Source organism: Dermacentor silvarum, chromosome 1 (assembly GCF_013339745.2).
Source record: "Dermacentor silvarum isolate Dsil-2018 chromosome 1, BIME_Dsil_1.4, whole genome shotgun sequence".
NCBI lineage: Eukaryota > Metazoa > Arthropoda > Arachnida > Ixodida > Ixodidae > Dermacentor > Dermacentor silvarum.
The window spans coordinates 8,986,401-9,006,267 of record NC_051154.1 but is presented as its reverse complement, the minus strand read 5'-3'; the positions used below and the strand labels follow the sequence as shown (position 1 = coordinate 9,006,267).

General features: G+C 43.8%; 1 protein-coding gene across 8 annotated transcripts in view; it reads right to left on the bottom strand.

Annotated features, from left to right (window-relative positions):
• The window catches only part of LOC119456537 (WW domain-containing adapter protein with coiled-coil homolog), a 214,299-nt gene extending 205,059 nt beyond the window's left edge, over positions 1 to 9,240 (bottom strand). For 6 of the 8 annotated variants that reach the window (XM_037718372.2, XM_037718377.2, XM_037718410.2 and 3 more), the window contains exons 1-3: positions 9,056 to 9,239; positions 8,838 to 8,871; positions 7,674 to 7,854 (exon numbers count right to left, since the gene is read on the bottom strand). In XM_037718372.2, the coding sequence (XP_037574300.1) occupies positions 7,674 to 7,854; positions 8,838 to 8,871; positions 9,056 to 9,096 (256 nt within the window). In that variant the 5' untranslated portion in view covers positions 9,097 to 9,239. Of the gene's footprint in view, positions 1 to 7,673; positions 7,855 to 8,837; positions 8,872 to 9,055 lie in introns of all 8 variants that reach the window. The other 2 variants (XM_049664768.1, XM_037718400.2) reach the window with 2 other exon arrangements.
• Between the last annotated feature and the right edge of the window lie 10,627 nt (positions 9,241 to 19,867).

Here is a 19,867-nt window from a genome sequence, read left to right as displayed (position 1 = left end):
TGGAGACATAGTATTTTATCAATAAAAATATATAGTTGTGCAAAATAAAAGCTCACAGCTTAATAAACTCCTCTGGACCTAAATGCAAGCAATCTTAATATTTGAAATGTCCCTTTTGATATTTCTTTTACTGTGTTACCATGGTTACTGCTGCCGGCTTTGGAATGACGCAGCATCTACTTTAGTGAGCAGTGGCTGTCACCGTGCTGTCTGCCCTCACCGTGACATATTGTCTGCATGAAGAGCAAGAGACAGCTGCCATTGCATGTGTGCCGGTATGCTGTGGACCAAGACAGTTTTGCAGCAGCAATAGATCAGCAAACTTTTTTTTTTTTTGTCTGCAGACCTATTGGGAATTTTGTGCCTCGCCGTGTACTTTAGGACGAATTCAACCGTAAGCGCAAATAGAAACCATTCTGCCTGACTGCTCCCAGTGATGCAAAGTGATAGGAAAGAATTTCTTCCAAATTAGAAAGACAAAAGGTTCGCCATCGTATTTCTTATAGTCTTCACTTAATGTGCATGAGAAAACTACTACTATGTTGCAGTATCAGGCAAAGAATCGAATTATATTGTTTGAAAGTAGACGAAAGTAGAACCAGTTTGAGCTGTGTTTTCTAAGCAGGTGGCTGGACTGCATCATGCAGTCGAGGGTATTAACAGTGTTGCCAAGGAATTTTTCAATAAGACCCTACGCGGCATCCAAAAATACTGTTTATTAGCCTATGCAGACTTCCCCAAGACCCTATGTTTTACCCCATGCTGTAATTTTGTGTTAACATCATAAAATACATTATTTAAGTTGGAAGAATGTTAATAAATAATGGAGCGCCAATATAATGAACCAAAACCATAAAGTAATCGAGACAATTTTGTGTAACTTACGTCACACAAGTTTGCCAAGCAGTCTTTAATAGCTAAAATTGAATCTTCGGTGAAACCGCTGCAATACTGCCTGAGATAATGTTTTGCAGACTGTAATAAAAGAAAAAAAAAAGACTAATATTTTAGTGTGGCAACAAATGGCAGGGGCAAATAGGTGATTTAGTAGCACTTTTGTCCTAAAATTGTGTTGTCTTGCACAGCTATAATGAACTCAAACATAACAAAAGCGAAAACATCTGTTAAAACAATACCAAGTTCCTCTGTTCCGTACATTTCCTTTAGGTGCAGTCAGGATTCTCCCCATGGTGGGCGTTGGTGGAAATGTTGCAGACCGCTTCAGTTTACTGCCCACTGCTTCGATTTACCACCTACTGCTTTGGTTTATCGCCCATCGCTTCGGTTTACCTCCCACCACACTGTGTTTACCGGTCACTGCACTGGGTTTATCGCCCACTGCTCCGGTTGACTGGTCATAATTTTCTATTCTTTTTTTTTTGCGATCCTCGGGTGTTTTTTTATGTGGATAAATATTAGAAACAAAAGTGATGTAGAAGATGAGAAAATAGCACTTTTCTAGTGCATGGTTGTAAAGAAATAAGATAGGAAATCAAGCGTGAGGAGCTGCCATCGCACCGTGGTGCGCATGGATTTCCGTTGACGCAATGCCGCCACTTCGTAACCATCGTACAGACAAGAGATCTGACCTTCCAACAGTCATAGTGCAGTAATTCGCCGTGCATAAATAAAGCAAAAGTAGAGAATGAAAAATAAAAGAACTAGCGTCGCAATTCGATATTGCTGCCGCACGAACCCAAAGAGCGCTCCTATTGGCTGATGCAGATTTGAATTGCCGGTGTGTGTTCTACATTCATTTTGACTGCGGCGAGCTCTGCATTTTTTACTTTTTTTTTGACGAAATGTAATGATCGCAGTAGGATACGTCGGTGGCTTGATGGTCATACCGGGGGAAAAACAAAAGGAAGTGAGACAGGCTCATTCGAGTGTATACCACTGACACCAAGCAAAAACACCCCACCATCTAACTTCCCACTAATCTTACTAAAACATTTCGCACATGTTATCCAAAATTGCAGCAAATTCCAATCATGAGTGTTTCAAGATGTGTGTGACACATTTTAAATATCATTACTTTCATCAGTTCTTTTGCTGTTGATGGACTATCTTGAATTGTGTAAGCCCAAGCCTGGCCCGACCCCGGCAGAAATCGCTCTTCCCAGCACAGCCTGCAGGCCAGGTACATGCAGTGCTTTAAACCGCCTTTCTCTCTCCTTTTGTCTCGCTAGCGCGCTGGAGGCTACACAGCAGAGAAGCCAAGAGGGCAAAACTCCGGCCAAAAATTTTGTGTCGTGGTGAAAGAAAGGGCTCGTCACGGCACCCCGTGGCGGCTGCAGTAGACTACGCAGCACGCCACTGCCATCTCGGAGGCTATGCGCAGCAGAAGCAGCTACACACAGTGCCAAGACAAAATGTTTCTCCTGTGCTTCTGAGATCAGAGACATATATATAATTTTCCTTTATTTAACTAAAATTAGCAATTGCGTATTACTGAGAATGCTCTCACGATCACGAAATCAGCTGATCACTAAATCAGGCAATCAGCCTATTTAAGCTTACGAAGCTTAAATAGGCATCAGTGATGTAGTTCATGTCACTCAGGATCTTCTCGACCACAAAAACATGATCCCTTACGGCTGCTTCTTGGAAGACAGTCTCAGCATATCCCATGCTTCTAATAGACGCTCAATGCATTTGTGAAAGACGAAGCATCGTGTCTGACACGGAAGCAGAATTTTTTAGTTTTTTTCTCCTTTTTGAGATATTCCTGAAAAGCGGCCAGCTGAGCTTGTCACTTGCTGCTATGGCCGAAGTAACCCGCAATATTGCACAAGATATCTTCAACCTACCTTGGTAGCTTAATTCATTGCAGCTTTTCTCACAGCAATGGGAGCCGCGATACACATGCAGCGTATGACTATGAAACTTTGGTCTGCCTTTTCCTGCAATTGCTGCATCAACTGAATTGTGTTGGCCAACCATTACACTGTCACAGGCAAGGCCAACTGGGTTTTTAAGAGGGATGTTCCTGTGTGGAACACTTTTCAACAGCTGATGCAAGTACCTCGGCAGAATAACTACTGTCGTCCAAGGCAACCACTTCGAAGAGCTGAGTCTTTACCTTTCATTTTTCGATTCAAAAGTACCGCACAATACATCCGTGTTTTGCCTCTCTCTATTAAAAGGGCCTTGAACCCCCTTGATTTGAAGCCTAGAAATAATCAATTTAGATCTATCTTATGCAGCATCACAGACGGCCTCACAAAGCACCTCACCGGACTTTTGAATAAAGAATGCTTCAGCAATCTCCCGCGCAGTCCTATCTTTGTGCCTTACAACACTTTAGTTCCATTCAGAATTGGTTTGCACTTGCACTCTTTGCAATGTAGGCACAAATTAGATGGCTGCCCTTTCAACGAAACCCTGTGGTCCATTAATCGGTTATTTAAACAACGTCTGGTTTGGCCATGTACCACTTCCCGCAGGACAGGGGAATGCGATGCTGCATAAACTAGAAATTAATTATTTCGCCGCTAATCTTTAAGCTTTTACATGTCTATGTACCATGGTATACATTTGCGTTTCCGACAATGAACAGTTGCTAGTCTGCGCTTGTATTGTGCCTCTTCCTCGTCCCTTGTTTTTTCGCACTTTTTACGTGTCAGCATGAAATAGCAACTTGCCCAGCATTTAGTACTTCTAAGATCCAAACATCCTCGTTGATTGATTCTGCCTATCAGCCAATAGCAGCCATCCATGGGAATCTTGCATATGACAACATATACAAGTTGCCAACAGCTTTGAAACGGGCTAGGTGAACGCCTGTTTGAGGAGAGTGTGTTTGAGAAAAAGGTAACCGCACTCTACGCACTGCACACAACTGCAAAATTTGGCCGAGCTGTTCACCGCAGCTTATGCTGCCCGCAGAATGCGTTTTTCACCAAGCCCAAGGGGTGGTTCTGGGCCCCTCTAGGCGTGTTTTATTTGTATAGAATTTATTACAAGGAGCCTTTGAAATTCTTGCAAAGGTGAACACATGCTGTCCTGTAAATGCTTCCTGTCACATTTATTAAACAAATGAGAAATTATCTGCTGTCTTTCTTAAACATTTCTGTATCTGCCTGCTGGTACAGAGCGACATCCAAGACCAAAAGGTGAAAATTAATTTTGCCGCCTGCTCAAATAAAATGGTATCGCCCTATGAGTATTCTGTGTCGCCATCTTTGCTTTAGTAGTGCCTCCAAACACCAGGGCACTCATGTAACACTGCGAACACTGATCTCGGGGACTATGGTGGTATAGGAAGTATCATCAGCCTGGTCGCCATAGCTGCAGAACGGCTGCCCCAAAGAAGCTTGGCATAAAGCTCATCATACTGAGACAGGGTGTGCGATATGCACAAAGAAGGGCACTTTCACGTCTTGAGTGTTTCTCATCATTTCGGAATTTTCCACGCACACCAGACAAAGCCAGCCCTGACACCTGCCACCACAAGCCGAGACAGCACAATCATGTGAAAGAAAATACAAATACACTTTAAAAGATGAGAGTTTACACTGCTGCTGGCAGCTGCCACTAAAAAGGCAGCTCACAAGATGACAGCACTGCTGCTACAATATGATGCTATGAACAGTTTAACGAAATCTGTTCAAGAGCATGAAGTGCACACGTCAACTTTTGTAGATACCATGCATTGCGGGAATCGGTGTATGCAAAGCTTTCATGAGCCAATTACGCAAAAATGGCGCATCACAACAAGAGACGTGCTGCAGATTGCAGTGACAAACGTGTCCCTCAGTCACCATAGTGGACCTTGCAGAGAAAGAGCAACTTTTATTCAGCATTAAAAAGTGTTAAATCAAAAGACATGACGTGCTTGACCTTGAACAAGTGTGCCACAGTGCGGTGAATGACGTGCAGCAAATTTCAGCGACGAACACGTCCCTAACTTCTACCTTTACCTTCAGGTAAAATATGTATGCGCTTACTTTTTATAAGTAAATTGTCAGATTACAGCTCCTAAGTGCAAGAGGCTACACAACCTGCAGTGACACAGAATGTACAATTTTGTTGAGATCCATGCAGCGCAGCTCTCTGCAAAGCTGAGATGCCACTTGCTTCCTCTACTAAATATCTTTTTGCGAATCCTACCTTATTTGCTGTCCTTGCATTAACGACCATTGATTACTATCAAGTCTGCCATAAAATGGATCGCTTACTATACATTCTTTCCTCACAAATTTGTAACAGAATAAAACCAGGCAGAGCTTTGGCATATTCCCACAGTTCGAGTATACATACTGTTTCAGATAATCATTAAAGTACAACATGCCTACTGTAATGAAGGCACTAAACAACAAGAACTTGTGCATAGCTGTGAGCGTGTAAAACTGTTGGTATCCTATGTTAATTTTAAGTGTCAAATGCAGCTAATTTTGACATACAATAACGTAATGCCAGTAATTTAGCAGCAAGGAGGCCCCTGGGGAATAAAAGGATGTGAGCATGGCCTACCCTCCTGCACTTTAGAATACACTCACTCACTCTACAAGCTTGCCCAGATGCCTCTCAAGCTGCAAGCATACATAAATGGAGGTCTAAATAAGAGGTAGCAACGAAGTGGCTACGCAGGCCTTGTTTTGCTAAAGCTGAATGGGCCTCACACTACTTGCTAGCAGCAGGCCTCCTGACCCATATAAAACACTGTAAAAGCATCATCAGAATGGAGTCTCTTGAGCTATTTAACAAAGTGCTGGTGGACAGTGCAGCACAACCTCTTCACTGTCACAGAGCTGGCTTCATACCAGTGCACCCATCACGCATTGCACCATTCTCTGATCATATTTCCTGAACTCCATGGCATGAGAGTATGGTGCGGATGCCCCTACAGGGAAATAAGTTCCCTCATGCCATAAATTCATTGTCGAAAGAGAGAAGAAATTATCCCGATTGCTCCTTGAATCATTCTGCATACAATCTACTACTAACACAATAAACCAGACACGGGGCCCCCTCCCCAAGTTGTACGCAAGCGCATTACGTCTTCCGACGCATATATAATAAAGACCATCATGCATTCGTTCATTGTGAACAAGGCACCCGTACTGGGCACCAAAACGTCAATCTGTTGTTTTGTGTTCTTCAGTTGGTGAGTGTACGTTTATTCAGCCATTATACAACATAACCGTAGAATGTAAACAATCCATTAACAGCTTTCAAATGCTAAGGTGGCCTTGCCAAAAAAGGGGAAAAGTGGCATTGATGACAACTCATTAGCAGCAGCAACAACCCTTCATTACTTACTGCTACAATGTATTGCCAAGTTTCACATTTCCTATGATCCAAGTAATCTCTGCATGATATCTCAACTTTTCTCTTTGAGCTCTACCCATTTAACCTATGCTCCAGAAAATGTTGACACATCAGCTACTTACAGACATGAGCTTTCAAGCAAAGTGAAGAATCTCATCACATTCATTCTACCAGTTTTTATAGCCCCAATGGCCTTTTTTTTTTTACCTGTGTAATACCCCAGTCAGGCAGGGCACATTCAGTTCCAATTTGAGCAAGTGCACTGCAGCAAGTGCAACTTTGGCAAAGGTGAGCTATCAGATGGGAAAGTGTCATTTGGGATTGATGGCAGTGTTGATCCATAAATCAGCCAGAACATTATATATTAGTTGATGTAGGCAATATTTGCAAAATAACATTAACATGATCAATCATCACGAGCATTGCATCCAACACCCAAGCTGCACATTTGGTAGTGCTGAGAGCGGTGAAGTGCCATTGCCTAAAAAATGTGACTGCTTTTGTCGACAGAGGAAGTACGAGTTTTGATATGCTTAGAACTTATGAAATCACAAAAAAGTGGTTTCAGAATTAGTGCCGACGCTGCACTGAGTATTTAATTTTGAAGAAACACTTCGACATGTGCATTCGCTGGTGAGTAGATTCTACAATAAGTGCTACTCAAACTTTTAGTGTGAGACAGCCTACAAATGACACTAACAGCAAAGTGCGCTTGCTGAAAGTGACACCAAATTTGCCCATCTGACTGAGGTATGCCATCAGATTTGCAGGCTTCAATGGCACTTGTGAAACACGGTTTTCTGTGAGAAAGTTCATATACACCTAGGTTCAACTGAGTGGTTCATTAGGGTAACCTGACCTTTTGAAAAATTTATAATCAAAAATAAATACCAAAACCAAGGTAAAAAGCACTGAACCACTTCTTTTATGCGCTATAATGCAGAATGGAAGCAAAAAAGGTGAGTTCTCTGTTTGCATTGGTACGGTCATGGAACAAACAGACGCTGTCCAAACCCCTTCAAGTGAGCCAGACGCTGAGCCAGGATAACTTACTGATTGTTCCATGGCACATCATTAGTCAAAATACACAGTGGCACCCCTAAAATGCTACCAAATCTGCCCCTTCCAGTGTGCCCTCACTTATACTCACTTAATGATTGACTAAAATGTACTGGCACAACTGCAAGCTCTTGAGAACCACCTGCCCTGTAGAACCACATGGTCACCCAGCAATATTTAACGTGTAGTGTCTGTATCAAACACACTAACTACAATTAATGTTCTAGATGGTGAAGGACACTCCGAATTTTCACACAAAACGGATGCTGCACAATCTCACTATGTTTGTCCCTCCCCTCCTTGTAAATCAAAAGTAGTGCAAGAGCATACAATGTACACACCTCTTTCATGGTCTTTCTCTCGATCTTTGAGCCTCTGGTTGTACGATGATTTGTGGTAGCGTGGGCTGTGTCGGCTGTCTGGGCTACCCATCCGGCTATGGCTACCATTTGAAGGCGACTCACGGACTTTGTCGTTGTATCGACTTCCAAGGTTAGACTTTGAGCTGTACTTGCTCGAGTTCTGCACAGACGCAAGACAAAAGCTCTAGCACAGTACTGTAGCATGGATGGCTTAACAGTCAGGTCACCACCCAACAAACTTTCCAACAAACGTCCTGTCTATTTGAAAATGCTACGAGAAAAGTCAAAGATTCCCACACTTTGATCATCTAAGGCAACAAGCGACCGTTTCTGCAATTGGAGACAATTTTGACACCAGCCCTTTGGGAATTGATCGGGCCAGAAACTTTGGTCGCCAATCGCCGCGCTGAAGGCGAGAGGATGCTCCGTGCAGACTCGGCTGGCCTCATCTCTACACACGGTTCCCTGTGTACTACGCATTCATCATCAGGTGTCCGGTGCACTAGAACCAAGCAACGCAGCCGCTTTAAGGTGCACCGACTGTCAAAGACGCTGTACCGACAGCACCAACACGGTTTATGAAATTCACCATGATGCAAAAAAGAAAAAACGCTTCACTATACTTAGGCCTAGCAATAAATTCCGGAAATTTGTGACGCGGTTCAAATATTTACATGTCAACTTCACCGACAAGCTAAACACGAGCGGTACATGGCGTGGTGCTCGTAATTCGGGGCTGCGTGCTTTTCGATTAACGAAAACAATGAGAGACAAAAACAAAAAGCTCATCGGGCTTCCATAACCTTGCAGCTGATGGACTCTGCGCGCCTCACGTACAGAAATGCTCAGCGCAGGGTGAAAAAAACGCATCGAGTCGGACGTTAAGAAGTCCAGCAGATCCCAAAAACAGACTGTTACGCTCAAGAAATGTGGTAACGTAGGCATCTCGCCATCTAGAGCTAATATATAAAGAAAACAGTCTCTGCGGAGGCTGGCACGAATACGGCCCAACTACAGCTTACTTGCCGTTGGAACATTCACGTGCAAGAAATAATCAAGTGATACGGTACGGAAAGCACATGAATGTCTCTAAGAAATAATTCAACATTATGAACGAAAGGCTGCAGCCAAGCAGATACTAACCTCGTACGGATGGGCCTGAGTTCTGTCAAAATACCTGAAAAAGCGTAAGTCAGCGACGTTACAACACAAGTCACTGTGATGTTCCACAGTCTATGCGACACAAAATATCAAACATCATCGCACAAGTCGCGCAATACGAGCAAATATTTTGACAACAAATGAACATGGCGCCGCACAGAACACATCACTTCATGGAGGCAAAGTGAATCCATTCCTACCCATCGCTGAGCCTTGGAAGTTTCCTTGCATGCATTACCATTAATACTAGGCCGATGTAGAACTGTATGGTCAGCAAATTGACGTATTTTAAAGCCTATATAGAAGTTTATCGGGACCATAAGAGCACTAGAACGTCAGGCACATAATTGGACGCCATGACACATCCGGGGCCAATGCTTTTGATTACGCGGAAGAACGTCATCGCAAAGAAAGCACAAAGTCACCACTGGGGTTACTTTTTTATTATTATTATAACAATTTTTAACGTAATTACAATTATATAAAATTGTGAACAGGTAAAATAACAGCTTTTTGTCTGCCGTAGCTTTTTGTTCAGAACAGCGCTACGGTGGCTACATGGGTAGGTGTGCCGACCGGCGCGTCTGGAGCGTAGTTCACCACTTCTCCGCGTCATGACGCCAAGTTGGCGCTGCGTTCAGTATAACGGTTCCGCAGCGCGCATCGTCTGCTACAGGTGGCAGACAACACGCAAAATATAAAGCCTGTATTGGAATAGCCGTATGTCGTCTGTTCGTGTCAGTTTGAAAGGTGAAGAGCTCCCGGTATTTCTTACTGATTGAAAGTTCCTACGAGATGTGGAATGTTCCTGGTCCGAAAAATGACCTACGAGATTTAGCGGCGGTATTGCTCCACCAAAGAAGACCACCAAGGACACTTACTGCTTCGCTCCGAACTGCAAGTCGGGTTCTAAATCTCTGAGAAAGAGGCCTAAAATAGCCATGTTTTCGGAGCCAAAAGAACCTTCCCAGTGAACCACAAATATCCATTGGATGTACCACAAAAGACCAAATATCCAAGAGATTTAACGACGTCCAGTTTACATCTATAGTACGTTCGACTGGTACGTGGCAGTCAAAGGTTATCCAGAGGACGTCGAATGTCCTTATGATTTGGACATCTCTTGCACATTCAAAGCTCTCGTGCATTGATCGTACATAGTGCGTTATGAGTAGATGCACGCACTATGCCGCAGAAATACAAGCAAATTGTCTCTAATGCCTAACAATGGGAAGCTAGGAGAGCAAAAGCATTTAATTAATTATTTTGCAATTTAGCACGACCTTTGCTCGCACTGTTGGAGGTCTAGTAACGTTGCTGCCGGACACCGCGCGCAAAAGCCAATACTTTCGCCATTTTTTCGCTATGCTTTCGGTCTCGGTTACGTCATTTTCTTTCTCATACAAAGATGCTTTATTTTTCAGTTATATCTATTAGTACACTGTTGAAAATACGTAACCTTTAACTTGCTGATGTATTACGACAATTTATAAAGAAAAAAAGAAGCTTGAACCAGCTTGAACTCGCAATAGCTCTGACTTCGCATCGCCACTGATATCAATTCAGCAACACGCGCCTCGATGCAAGTGCGCAGCAATGTTCCGGGCGTGAGCAGCGTGTGCTTTATTTGTGTCTTTTCGACTTTTGTGCGGTTGACCATGGCCCAAGTACGTGTATACTAGGCAGAACTGTACAGTTGCGTGCTGAAATTTCGAGCTGTGCTTCTGACTGCTATTTGTGGTACGTTTGTTCGCCTTGCGGAGCGCTTACGGGAATACTCGGGAGGCAATGTTTTGATGGTTAATTTTCGCACATGTTTGTATCGCTTGGTTTCCTGCGTTCCTCTTCAAGTGTCAGGGATATTTCTCATTTGCAATGCCTATCTCTAAGTCTCTGGCAGCATTATGTTATTGGCACTTTTGTGATCTGAGAAGCTGCCTGACCAAGTTGCCTATCAAGATGAACATTCCATCTCTGGATTCTGCTTGCGTGGAATTTATTTCACCATATATTTTTCAATGCAGCTAGAAAGTACTGGCTTTCTTTCTTGAATCCGGTGGCCCCAGAAGCAAGTGCTGGCAAGCAGGCCATGCGCTTTTGGTCATTAATTGGTATGTTATACTACCTCTTACTAATCAGTTTTATTCTTTTTAATTATAATTGTGGCACTGTGCCTGTCAGTCATTTTGTGCCTACTCGTTACTTGTGTTCTAATGAAGTTTAATTTTCAAGAATCTGTTTTTGATTACGTTTTTTTCTTTTAGATCCGCGTTTAACCTGTTTGTATACAGCGAGAACATGTAATGAATAATTTCATACATGTGCGTGGCTGGGGGCCGATCATTTTTGTAATAAAGCTTTATCAGTTGTATAAATAAAAAAGTAACATTGGTATGACATTGTGAGTTTCACTGGTGTGCTTTACCTAGTGCTTACTGAACTCACTATTTTTCATTTATCCATTGCAGGATTTGCAATGATGCATAATGATCAAAATGCGGATTTACGGTTTTGTTAGCACAGTTTTCGCATTTTGATGAGCGCTAGAACTATATATAAAAGTTGACAGTCACTTTAGCGAACACTGAAGAGGATGAAGGCAGAAGCCTGCGCACTCACGAAGCATTAATTAAATTATTTGTCATTCTCATTCGCATGCGTTGTTACTTCTATTGTTTTCTCCTAGCAAAGTTGTGGGCTCGAGTGCCTTAACTTCGTCATAACACCAATGGTTGCGGGCTCTACTCCCACCAAAGCCTTGCCTAATTGTATCTTAATTAACTTTGCCTTAATTAACACCAAAAGTCGTGGGTATGACTTCCACCCAAGGTCGAGTGTTCGAGTGCCTTAATTAACTCTGCCCTAATTAACTTGCCTTAAGTAACTTCCCTCTAATGAACACCCAAGGTAGTGGGTTCGACTCTACCTTCACCATGTCAATTGGAATCCAACTTGGAGATAATTTGGAGATGTGGCCGATTCGCCCATCTCTCCAAGTGGTTTTGACTCCCAACAAAGGCCGTGGGTTAGAGTGCCTCAATTAACTCTATCTTAATGAACTATGCCTTAATTTGCTTCGACCTAATTAACACCAAAGGTCGAAGGTTCAATCCCCAATTTTGGTGCCATTACATTTTGGTGCTGCAACACTGGACATCGGATTTTTCGACCATTGAGCCATCTAAGGATTTCACCTTAATAAGTGTTGCAATTTATATTTTCACATTCACACGTTTACACGTTAACAAAACATTTCAAGCAAAGTCACCAGCTACATGCCGACAATGGGGGTAACTGTGCCATTAGTGTGCCTCAGTAGATGTACCATCGAGGACAAATTAAATGCGAACAGCGGAGTGTGTGGCCGAAGCATAACTAAAGGTATACTGTGCATGTCGTGGGTCAGTCGTTGTGCACGTGCGTGGGGATGTAGTTCTCGAGGAAGAGTGCAGCGCTGCTCGCCCTATTGCGATAAACGTCACCCGTATTTTGTCCGAAAGTTGTTTTCTCATCTCTCCTCGACAGTGCCATACCCACCTGGCAGTACAGTGTTATGGTGACTAGCACCATCGCTACATCTGTAGTGTGATATAGCTGGCATGCTACCCAGCTTGCTAACGTACATTGCTTTGCTTTTGTTACCACCATCAAAGCTGACAGTGTCTAATCGTAATTTGAATAGCACGAAAAATGTATTGCATTGGATGCGCAACAACAGTGCTAGCCACCTTAAAAGTAATCATAGATAGGAATGGCACTGCAATAGTGGGGTGAGAATACAAGCTTCAAACAAAATACAGGTGACGTAATACGCACTAGGACAAGCAGCCCCGCACTCCGCATCGAAACCACATGCATGTACATGTGGTACATGTGGTTGTACATGTAACCACATGCGTGTAAAATGATCGCTGGCCGACGCCGCAGACTGTGCTTTTAGTTACGTTTTGGCCACACACTCTGCTGTTCCCATTTCATTTGTATTCAATAGTACATCTGCTGTGGCACTCGCAGGTATGCAGCTCAGTATAGCGTCAGCAGGAAATATCCACTAGATGTTCTATGAACCTCCTGCATCCCCAAAAAGAACATCTATTAGAGGTTACTTATGTCCAGCTGCGACATCCTTTCAACGTTAGAGCAACGTGATCTGGATGGGACTTAGATTATCCATGGTACGTATTTGTAATGTTGTTTGGATAAATATAGATATCTATAGGATGTGTGCAATGTCTCAAACATTATGTTCTATGGACATCTATGGTACATTAATGGTTCACTGGGTTTTTAGGGAAGGGTAACTGGCCCTTCATCGAGCAGACAAGCAACTGCAGCCTGCATAAGTTGTGTGAGAGCGACACTTTCAAGAACAATTCATAAAGCGCGATTTCAACCATGTGGCCAACAGAGAGATTGTTCTGATTCCATGGGAGCGTCCACGGCTTACCAGCGATGCAGTACAAGCCATCAATTCTGCCAGGTGGACCCGCCTACCTCTCTGAAGTGATGCCGAAGAAAAAGGAAAAAGAGGAATTCTTTAGGACTGCGCTCACAGCAGGTGATTAAGACAGCAAGCTGTTCTGAGAATGCAGAGAGATCCCAGGAACGAGATGTTAATGAAGCCTGCATGCGCAAATGGCGACGACAACTTTAAGTTTTCTACACCTAGCTACGCTTGCTGAGATCGTCAGCTCGTGAATTCTGCCTCACGGCCGCTGGACACGGCATTCAGTGGAAGGTACAACGGTTGCCGCGTTTTCCGTTTGCGTGAAAAACGGAAACAACATCACCCTCACTAAAGTCATCCTCCTGGAGCGTGTGATCATATGTGCGAGCAAATGTTTCTCTCCAGGGAACGGTGCATGGTGCAACGACTGCTAATTAAATCTGCAGATGAAGTGAGCTCCTTCCTTGTGGAAGTAGACAAAATGCTGTCGTGCCAAGGCAGTAAAGCCATGCATAAATGCTGTCATGCGAAGCAATAAAACACAATAGCTGGATTTCACGAAATTTAAACATTAGAACGCGCTAAATATCGCGTAAACACGTTTCCATATACCGTATAAAACCACTGCACTAATGCATTAAAAAAATGTATCTACGCGTCCTTAATGCAATGGGCTGGAACGCCGCGTTTTTACCAATAAATGTGACCAGTCGCCAAGCTAGAAAATTGACTTCAGCATTTCGTGTTTTTGACTAGACGACAATAACAAATTCCTCATTCTGGCTTTACCTAAACTGCTCAGAACGATATTATAACGCGTGCTTCAAAGCTAAAATACCTAAGAGGCAGCAATACAAATACGCTGCTGGTCAAATCACGTCAAACGGTCACGGGCGGCTTAAAATTCATTCGAGTGGCGTGCTGCTCGTCTACACGAAGCGTTGGTCTACACAGCGCAGTCGACGTTGCGCGTAGCTGCACTGTTATACTGTCCGCAGCGCCACTTGTGCGTTATGGTGAGAAGTGGTGAACTAACAGCGCTTTGCTTTTGTACCTGCGACGTACCTTTTTAAAACCTTATAATAAATTACACGCTTTACGTGAGGGACCCTGAAACGATTTTGACGATTTTGTACAAAGGTACTTAGTCATTAGGGTAGGTCCTTCTGATCATTAACTGACGCATCTAAGTGCTCTGCGTAAAGCATGTAATTTCTTACAAGGTTTTAAAAAGGCACATCGCTACCGATCGCAGCACGCCACTCGAATGAATTTTAAGCCGCCCGTGACCGTTTGACGCGATTTGACCATTATCCATCACGTCCGTAGGGCTAGCATCCGATTGGCTGCCCAAAGCGCTTCATCGGTCATTTTTTCAACATCATAGAGAACAAATGCTGTTCGTAATAGTTGAAATGTTAGTTAATTTGTTTCTATAAAAAGAAAGTAACAGAAACAGAATGCACAAGGACAGTGTATCACTACACTCTTGAAAGCACTCCCTGTATCACTAAACTCTTGAGAGCACTTCCGGCACACAGCAAGTGTCGTCTGCTTGTCTTACAACATACGCTCCGTGTTGACGCGATCGAGCTGCGCGGTCTGTGTGGGTACGACTGTTTTCACAACAAATCTGTTCAGGGGTGGGGCCTTGCCTCAATGATGTATCACCATTTTCTTTTTCTTTTTTTCGATGAAGACAACGACGTTCGAACGCAATCATGTCGTTCGCATGAATGCTTATCAGGCTAGCCTTATTTTGGGATGTTATCCATAGAAATTTGCAAAAATATTTTGATCTAAATTCTCACAGTACCCGATATCTTGTTGCACCGTATGAAGATGTTCCATTCGATATGTTTTTACTGATAGGCCTTCATATCCTATGGAAATCTCGTATGCAAGACCGAAATGCAGAAAAAACAATTTCCTCGAGATCACATTTCGTTCAGATGATCATACACTTAAAGGACATTTACGACCAAGAAGAATGTCAGCCGGCTGGGTATCCACTTTTGATTAGGTGTTTAACTTCCCCTTACAAGTTTTTGCTGTGAAGGACGGTGTTGCTGTGTGTGACGTTATCTTCATATGGACTGCTCGTTGACGTTTGATTAGTTATGTCCACCTGATGCTCATATTATTGTAAATAGTTCCTGTAAATACAACATTTCATTCATTGTAATAAAGAAAGTGGTTGCATAGCCTAGTGGTTACGACGCTCGCTTTCAGACCGCGGTGGTATGCGGGTTCGAATCCCTATACGCAGCAAGAAGCTTTTTCTTTATTGGTATCACCATTTTCTTCTCTTTTTTTCTCCTCTGTTTGGCGGCGCAGTCGGTTGTGCCGCGGCGGAAGCCGCAGGGCCGGGCGCCGACGCGAAGCGGCGGTCGTTGGGGTGCTGCGGAGCACAGCGTAGCAACACCCCAAATAAAAAAATACTGCTCCAGTCAGGTAGACTGCTCCTTCCCTGATAGTGAGATTATATTCGGATCATCAAAACAGTGATGCGTTTATTTAGAATAGCATCGAGAACTTAATAGCAGCCACAGTTGTGCCTAGTCACCACCAGCCCAGCATGTTCTTCGTTCGACGCCGCCAAACAGAGAGGAAGAAAAAAAAAGAGAGAGAGAATGGTGATACGTCATCGAGGCGAGGCCCTGTCCCTGCACGGATTTGTTGTGAAAACAGTCGCACCCGGTCTGTGTTGGTCTCAATCTGTCCTTTCGCGAGCACCATGGTTCACCCTCGCGTTGTGGACTGCGGCTGCGCAGAGTGACTTTCAACATGGCTGCTTCTGCGCCATGCTCCCCGATGGGCTGCAGAATTAAGCGTCTCTTCCTTATGTATAATAAACACCAGTAGTAGTGAGACGGAAAAAAACAAAATATAAAGAAGTGAAAGCGCGCGCTATCATCGTCAAATCGGAGATACAGGAGAGAGAAGCGGCGTTGATCAAAGGATGGCGGTACTTTTCCTATATAGGGATTTTAGTAAACGTTATTAAAGTACCACCATTTACTCTTTCCTCCGCCGTCTCCTCTCCTAAAGCGCTTCTTTTTTAAATGCGAAGCATTTCTTGGCGAACATTTACCACTTTCACAGTATCTATCTATCTAGCCATGCACCTACGTCTTGGTGCTCTCATGTTCGTATCGTTAACTTGATATTTACCAAAATTAGTATACTATGACAAGGGCGTATGACGAACATAAATGATAGGTCATGAAACAGCTGCCTACATCTTGGTGCTCTCATGGTCGTTTGGTGAACTTGGTAGGTACCAAAATTGGCATACTATGACAACAGTGTATGACGAACATAAATGATAGGTCATGACATGCGTGTCATGCACGTCATAAAACAGCCACCTAAAATGATAATGACTCAGCGAAAAAACATTAACACTCAAAAAACACTGAAATGGGTTCTGGCGTGGGTACTAAGTGAAGGAAACACTGAAGGATGGTGGTGGAAGTCATAATCGTGGGCATGACAGCGAAAATGACAATGACTCAGCAAAAAAAGTTAAACACTTAAGAACCACTGGAATGGGTTTGGACGTGGGCACTAAGTGAAGGAAACACTAACGGATGCTGGTAGAAGTCATAGTCATGAGCATTACTCAGCAAAAATGACAATGACTCAGCGAAAAAAGATTAACACTCAGAAACCACTGAAATGGCTTCTGACGTGGGTACTAAGGGAAGGAAACACTAAAGGATGGTGGTGCAAGTCATAGTCATGAGCATGACTGGGTAAAAATGACAATGACTCACCGGAAAAAGATTAACACTTAAAAACCAATGGAATGGGATGGAATGGTTGAAGTCATAGTCATGAGCATGGCTAAGGCTTTCGCCGTAAGGTCTCCTAGGCGTTGCTAAAGGGACTCCTGAGGACTCATGACGTGAATGTAATGACATGCATGTCATGTAGGTCATGAAAAAGCCGCCTACATCTTGGTGCTCTCATGGTTTTTTCGTTAACTTGGTTAGGTTAGATATGCGGTGTGGTAACTCATTAACTGCTTCGCATAACATCGATATCCACAGGGCGTGGGATCTGCCAGTTTTAGGGGCTAAGCACCTTAATTAGGGCCGAGCCTTGTCCCTCGTAGTTGTCTGTTGTCCGTAGCTCTGGTTTGCATGTATACTGTGTATACCAGAGCATGTACATGCGTACTGCACACATGTACAGTATATATATATATATATATATATATATATATATATATATATATATATATGTGTGTGTGTGTGTGTGTGCGTGTGCGTGTGTGTGTGTGTGTGTGTGTGTGTGTGTGCAGCATATGTATGCTAAGCTCCGGCTTCCGGAGAACACTTCCGGCGTTTTGCCCGAATGATCCCCCGGTGCTTTCGTCCACTCATCATCATTCACTTCGCGGATATGCGGTGTTTTTTTTTTTTTTTTTCTTAACTTTTTGCTTGCGAAAGCAAGTCGACGGTGGCGCTCCTCGAAAGCCCCCGTTGAAGCTTTCAGGCCGGGCGCGCGCCGCCGGTTACGGCGGCCGCGCAGAGTGACCTTCAACATGGCTCTAATATATATATATATATATATATATATATATCAAGAAGTGAAAGCGCGCGCTATCATCGTCCAATCGGAGATACAGGAGAGAGAGAAGCGGCACTGATCAAAGGATGGCAGTACTTTTCCAAAGGTATAGGGACTTTAGACCAATCAGAGCCGCTATTAGAGTGACCTAGAATATCTACCGCTATTCTGGACATTCCGCCATTTTCTTCGAGGCGTGACGTAGGCGTGACGCTTACAAAATGGCGCTGATAGCCCCTATTTGCTTTCGTAACGTGACGGAAATTTGACGTTTCGCCAAAGAAACTGTAAAGGAGGCATTGAACCTAGCATTCTTGCTAAAGCAAAACAGTTTTCCTCCCCAGTAAAAATAAAGCAGCAAACTCAAAGCGAACGATTATTCCATCAAAATCATTTCTCGCTTCCGTCGTCTGCATGCGCACAAGCTGTCGTCTGCTTCATTAGCTAGGATACGCGTACTCGGGAAACAGAATGAGTCATCGTATATTGGCGCCCACGCGCTTCCTTTGTCCGAACCATTTCAGGGACCCTTTAAGTGGACGGAACCGTCAACCGGTCAGCAGTCGAGATAAGCAAGAGACGTTTAAACTATTGGTGTAAGAAAAGCCGGGGAAGAGCTAGATTAATATGCCCGGATCTCTTGCAGTTATTATATTTACCCTTTTCGCGGCGATCCCGTGGGCGCTGCCATGTTTCATCACGTGGTGACGCGTCCATTGCTTGCCTCAACTGCCTCCGTTGTCTCCTTGTTTACAATGGAAGTGTATGACGCCGGCGCGGCTTCGAAAACCTCTGTTTTCGGAGATATCGTAGACGGTGACTAGATGGACGACACGAACCTTTGATCACAGCTTCCGAAAACATGCAAAAGCGATTTCGGAGCTGATTAAGCTATGTCCAAAAGGCGCAAGCAGCGTATATGGTGCTTGTTCTAAAATCGGGGCTAAATATGCATTCCAAGCTATCCAAGCTTTCCGATTATAAATTCAGTCAGGATTAGTGTGTTTTGATCTTTGTTCTTTATTCGGCAAATATTTTGAAGCAGTGGCTTGTCAGTTTCTAACTCAGTGAAGTTCCTCGGTGCGACCACTATCTGATTATTTTCTGCCTAATCGCCCGCGGGTGTGCTCAGTTCCGATAGATTTGTTCTTGCTGCACACAAGGCTTGAAACGTAACTGTTTTGTACATTGTAATACCTTGTAGCAAATGTATATTACAGCTATAGTAACTCGCTTACTCTTGTGGACCGTCACGAAACATTCAGCTTCGACCATTCGTGCGCCATATGTGTAGTCCGTCATTTATTGTGCGTATACAGTGCGCATATATTCAAGTGTGCGCCCACTCACTTATTCTTGATACGTCGGCAATCATCATCATCATCATCATCATCAGCCTATATTTATGTCCACTGCAGGACGAAGGCCTCTCCCTGCGATCTCCAATTACCCCTGTCTTGCGCTAGCGTATTCCAACTTGCGCCTGCGAATTTCCTAACCTCATCATCCCACCTGACCTTCTGCCGTCCTCGACTGCGCTTCCCTTCTTTCGTCGGCAATAGAGCAGCGTAACTTTTCCTGCCATTTGGGACAGATGTGTATAGATAACGTGCGCGAAACTATGACAGGAAGCGGCGCTACTCCCTTTGTCATTGTTTAACGAGTGGTACTCACTATTGCCGAAGTTCTGGGGATGAAGCCCTTTTATTGAAGGTTAGCGATAGAAGGCTGGCGGATGAGCAAATTTCTGTATCCTCGAGGAAAGCCGTACATCACGAAGTGCCGGTAACACGTTCGGAAGTTGCAGCAGCGGTTCGCGAACTTGGCCACACAGATCCATTCTATTCCTAACCGTGCTAGTCACTAATTTTGCAGCTAACTACTGCACACGTCGTCAATCCACATGATTCAATCTAGCATGATTGGAGCACAGTGTGTTAGCGAAAACTCGGTTGCATTTCCGACAGCTGACCGCACAGAAGCAAGG